Raw genomic sequence first — 6,000 nt, forward strand, 5'->3', positions numbered from 1 at the left:
AGAGGATAAATGGATGAAGACCATGGGTGCCAAAGCACAGCGCGAGACGCACGGATGCAAGTTGAAGACAACGATATCCAAAGCAAGCGTGATAGGCTGGCAGTATAAAACGCGGAAGGCTGCTCCGATGGCCAAATGACCTGAAGCAGCGCCCACCGTAGCTGGTTTGTTCGCGCCGCCGCGGGTACGAACCTCGCGGGTTCGAACTGCTGGTTTGAATCCTAGACGCGACGGCCGCATTTTAATGGAGTCGAAATCGAAAAACGCCTGTGTGTGGTGCGATATCATTGCGCGCTAAACCCAAGAACTAGGAATTCAATAAGAAACCTCCAATAAGGCACCTCTAATAGCCCATGACCAGCTCTGTGACGTTGAGCCCACTACAAAACCATACTTTACCATCTGTCTTCAGGTGCGGTTGCAAGATGTTCAGAGCTAAACTGTGTCAGTTATTCCGGGAGATCTTTTTTTTTTAATTTACAGTTTGCAGTTTCAAATGTGCGAGCCTGCCCAGGTGGACTGTACAGCAAGGCTCTCACCACGTATGCACATATTGGAGCTGAACAGGTCGACAATTAATTAAGCCGAAATTATGACACGTTTTTTTATTTCAAGACGCAAGACTACACAGCGAAATTTAATGCTGTTAAGGCTGTTAGCATCGGAGGTGAGCCTAGTTAGTAAACTTTCTTAATCGGCAGTGTGGTTTGAAATAGCTAACATCAAAGATACGCCACTGAAATCTCGTTCAGTCGCCTTTGCGGCATTGCATATTTATCAAATCACGTCGCTCCGATTTCGTCCCCTATACCAAGCTAACTTCTTCCACATCATAAAAAGCCCAAAGGTCGTCTGGATTTGAAGAATAAAAAATGCGAGTGACACCATTTCATTGTTTATTGAGCAGTATCAAGGGGGAGAATGTACCGTTGAATTCTCTGATGTTGATGCTGAAGACAGAGTGCACGTATTCTTGTGATGAGCCTCATGAGTTCCCACCGATTACAAAAGAATGCGAACAGTAACAACCAGTTATGAAAGAGACATACACGATCAATAATTTTTTGCCGCATCAGACTTGATGTCTATATGCCGACATCCAATACGTATTTTATGACTTGGGTTGAGTGTGATTATGAGATGAGAAACCGATCAGTGCAGCACAGCACGCCAATGTGCGAGAAATGAGCCCAGGAGACAGGTTCATCCTTCGTCAGCACAGAGCGAAACTGACCTCGTGTAATTGACCTGATGCCCGGCAGGCGCCCAACAATTTCCGCCGGATTTAATGCGCCCAGAGTACCAAGAGAACCTTCATGTACTACTTGGCATTTACAGGTTATTAAATACGGGCATAGTTGATCATGAACAAAGGCTACAAACACAACACAACCGGGTTATTTATAGAGGAGTGGTTTGGGCAAATATTAAGCTCGACATCTGGACCAAATGTCCAGATGTCGAGCTGACGACCTCTATCATGAAGATAAATCATAGCAAGAAGGCGGCCGTTAACGTCGAGATAAGTTCGACTGTTCAGACATGTCGACGCATACTTAGCGATCCCACAAGCGCCCGGGTGATGCTTTTAAAGCTGAATGCTGAGTTTAAAACAGTGTTTTGTGCGAATTCTTGCTTTCTGTGCCGTGAACGTCAAAACAACAGTACTGGAAGGTTTTGTTTGTAATTTCCTACATATGATTTTTCATTATATTGTTACATAGTGGTGACTACAGCCCGGAGAGCAGGAAGACAGCGAGAATGGCTTCTAAAGAAAGCTTTTTATTTGAGCTTACTTGCGCCCAGAACGGACTGAATCACTCGGCGGTCGTCAAACAGAATTCCCGGCGCTCTCGGCCGTGCTCAATTTAAAGCTCATAGCGAACTTTCGAGATACAGCGTGGAAACTTACTGCAACAATCTAGAACAATGTAGAACGGCCTCCACCTGAATGTGATCAGTCGCGATAAATCTGGTCGCGTCTTACATCACAAACAAAGCGACAAGGATGGTGCCGTAGCCATGGCTGCCGGGCGTTGAGCAATCCTTCTTTGTTCGGGTGCGGTACGGTAGCAGTCCGTATCTAGGTAAACGCCTCTGCAGACGACGGCTGCTTCACACTTTGTCTTCGGTTGGGACGGCTTCTGCGGCTTTCTCGTGATCTGCTCGGCTCGGGCTTCTATGGTGGCTCCAAGGCGATCCGATACCACCTCCGCCAGATGTCACGTATTGGTGACTGCAGCCAGGCGAGCAGGAACACATTCGAAATGGCTTCTAAACAAAACAGCTTATTTGAGCTGACTTGCGCAAACGACGGACTGAATCAATCGGCGGCGGCGTAGCAACAGGCGACCTCGGTGGTCTTCCAACAGTATGCCCGCCGCTCTCGTTCGTGATCAATTTCAATCTGATAGTGAACTTTACAGATATGGAGTGCAAAGTTACTGCAACATTCTGGAACAATGCAGAATACCCTCCACATTGGTGCAATGAGTCGCGATAAATCTCTCGCGTCTTGCATCACAAACAACGGTACAAAGCGCCGGGCCGGTAGCTTTGAAGAATGAACAAACAACCACAACCAAGATACGCGACAATATTTCACATTATTTAAAAGTTCATCACGTATATGTGGCTTTTTGAAGTCGTCATCGGCCTGAAACGGGGGTTAACAGTAAGCATAAATAATTTAACACTATACAAATATATCAGAAATTTGTTACCAGCACCATGGTGCTTTACCAGAGAATGAGAATCTAAGCCAGTGCAACTGTTTTGCGTGCAATAAAAGCGTGACAAGTAATGCCCTTTCATGCTTGTGTGCACAGGTCTGCCAAGACCTCCATTTTCCTTCCCTGTGCGAAGACAAATTTCCTAACGTAGTTTATTTCAGGGAACTTTGGGTCCTGCGAAGAGCCACGAATTGGGTATTTGAATTTCGTAACAAAAGCACCAGCCATTCGAAATTACGAAGCGCAAATAAAATAACTTAATTTCCTTGGCTTAAGATTCCTTCTCACCACCAAAAAACTGCCGGCGATCGAAACCAGCTTGTGTACAGGAAAATATAATACACGCCGCGCACATGTATGCCACACACAAAATCTTCGCAACGAACCATTAACCGCACAGGGTCCTCACATACGACAAAAAAACTGATGACTTCTCAATCACCAGCATCTCTCGCCTTAGTTGTAACAAGGCCAGCGGACGCTGGGCTCCCCTCTACTCCAGCACATGGACAGTTCGAGCCTGCCTTTTTCGCAAATTTACTTTTACCGAAGTATCTCGCTTACCCTGCCTTCTTTTTTTTTTTTTCGCCGCCTCCTCTCCCGAATGCTACTGGCCCTGAAGCTGTGCGAAATAAACACATGTGGAAGAGGGAAATCGAACCAGTAGGGCTAGGTTACACGCGGCGAAATACTTCCGGATTATGCCTTTGTAAACTTTTTGCTCCCTCCAAGGATCTATAGCGAAGCGGCTTGTCCACAAATATTTAGGGCGGAGAGGGGTGTCGGACAGGGCGCGGGTATATATACGAACCCGGCGCAGAGGAGAGCTAAGAAACTGAGCAAGCATCGCTCTCGGATAACACGCACTGGGGAGCCGCCAAATGGAGAAAAACATGAAGTGCCTGGTGAGATGGATTTCTGCAGCTTTGGGTGCCTCGTTCTCGCATTCGCTTGGTGCGTTATATGCACAATTTGAATACCAGTGACGCGGAACTATCCGAGTATGTAGACGTTAAGGTAAAAATTATAGGTGGGCAGTATACAGACATCTAATTGACATCCATTTGAGAGAAATATAAAACAAACATTCAACGAATAAAAAAAATCTTTTTAGAAATATGACTTCCCTATGCTATGCGGCAGACCTTATATCAACATAGGTACAGCAGTATCTATGAAAGGATAAGTTGAACAGCTGTGGTCACTTAGTATGCGATGCAGGAATGAATCCTCGATATTTAGAAGCGTGCTTACTCAAGCTCATTCCTAAGCGGGACCGGTTGAGTAGTATGTGCAATTTTCTTTAAAATGAATTGGTATTTAACAGTACCCCCAAACTACACACTTATATATACATATTATATACGCGCTTTTCTTTAAATGCGTTCTTTAATCAAGCTGCAATTTAAGTAAACAGTAAACAATAATAAATTCCGATTGTAAACACACATTTGCTGGCACTCCTCCAGCGAGCAAAGCTAAGCACATGAGGCAGCAATGCAGGCATCTTTAATAGCGCTCTGACAATATGAATCACTGATGTAAAACGAGCTTTTCGGTTAGTTGATGGCATTCTTGCATCATAAATGCAGCGACGAAACATGATTATATAAAGAATGCGTGACCCGTTCACGTTCACTCTTAATGTGACCGAGTTTGTACGATGCAGTTATGATACAAAATTATCACTAAGAAGTACTGGCGTCTCAAAAAAGGAAAGCAGTCCGAAAATTTCATGAAAGCGAGTGCCTGAGGTTTCGACTCAGCAGCCTATCACATAACAGATACGCTAACTCTGGAATATTGGAGCTAGGCTTATTGATCGCATGCATGCGCCAATAAAACGCTAAACGTTTCACAGTTTTTGCGCTTGCTCCTATCCGCAGTCACATTACCTTTCTTGGTTCAGTCAAATTCTGGCGTAATTTGAGTTCTGATTACAATTTCGAGACGAGAATAGGATAGCCGCTCTCTGAGAACAAATAAATTCCTGCGACCTTATGTTCTCTGTATTGCCACATTTGACCACGCCGTATTGGGAAATCGACAGCTGCTTCCAGCTAAACGTTAGCAGAATTCACAGTGCTACCACCACGAAATATTCCTAGGTGGCTGCAGTTCGTGCGTTTTCCTATCATAACGTCCACATAAATAAGAGCGCAGACCGAGGCGCTCTTACGTGGGTGAAATTTCTCCAAATGGACACGTGATAAGCTTGCCCATATCATGCTTGAAATTCAACGCTTGGATCAAAAATAGCTTGTGTAATCAACAAGTACATAGAATAAAAATGTCTGTGGCATAATATGTGCTTCTGGCCCGCCTTGGATGAGTCAGCTTGAAATCGGCTCATCAATAGCCATTATAACGCACACAATGAGGGATACGAATCAGGTAAGACAGAACGTCAGTACCTTCAAGACAAGTGTAGGAGTAGGCCCACCATTGTGCTAAATACTAACTGCGAATTGCGCTTCTTTTTTTTCAGTTATCTCTGATTACTCTCTGTCTCCTTGTTGCTGCTGCGACGGCTGGCTACGGCTACGGGCACGGCTACGGTGGATACGGTGGCTACGGGGGATATGGCGGCTACGGAGGTTATGGCGGTTATGGAGGATATGGCCACGGCGGATATGGCGGGTACGGGGGATATGGCGGCTACGGAGGGTACGGAGGATACGGTCATGGTGGCTATGGCGGCTACGGCGGCTATGGAGGCTACGGTGGTTATGGAGGATACGGTGGTTATGGAGGATACGGACATGGCGGCTATGGTGGTTACGGACACGGGTACAAAGTGATAAGCTACGGACACGGACATGGCTATCACGGGTAGTTGTGCAAAGAGTTCGTATTTATTGATGCACTAATAAACATTATTGTCACTGTGACGCGCTTATAGCGTTTTCCTGCTCTGCCACTCGTCGTAAAATGAAAAAAACACTGTTCCGACTCTGGGTGCTTCAGGTGTCGTATGAGAAATCTTTGAAATCTTTCCACCTTGGATACTCACTTCAAATTTTCCTTTTTATACGCAAGATATTCACCCTCGAGACATTTTTCAACCGAGTCTTCTTCGTACAAAACACAAAAGTGTGGCCGTTTGCCGTTGTTTCCAGGTGTGGTGAGTTTTCAGAAGAGTGAAAATGCAACATTATTCATTACTTTATGCTTCCCAGAATTACAGAGCATGAGTAGCAACAATAATCACTTTGATGGCGATACCTAATAAAGAAATCCTTCTTTATATTAATCATTATTCGACTAT

At 45.0% G+C, this 6,000-nt stretch overlaps 1 protein-coding gene across 1 annotated transcript; it reads left to right on the plus strand.

Annotated features, from left to right (window-relative positions):
• The first annotated feature begins 4,467 nt into the window (after nucleotides 1-4,467).
• On the plus strand, nucleotides 4,468-5,568 carry LOC149343839 (uncharacterized). The gene is made up of 2 exons (XM_089546069.1): nucleotides 4,468-4,479; nucleotides 5,221-5,568. Exons 1-2 carry the CDS (start codon nucleotides 4,468-4,470, stop codon nucleotides 5,566-5,568), a joined length of 360 nt encoding a protein of 119 aa, XP_089402195.1.
• Nucleotides 5,569-6,000: the final 432 nt, after the last annotated feature.

The sequence above is a fragment of the Amblyomma mixtum genome, chromosome 5 (assembly GCF_055824585.1).
Source record: "Amblyomma mixtum isolate Tamu chromosome 5, ASM5582458v1, whole genome shotgun sequence".
Lineage (NCBI taxonomy): Eukaryota > Metazoa > Arthropoda > Arachnida > Ixodida > Ixodidae > Amblyomma > Amblyomma mixtum.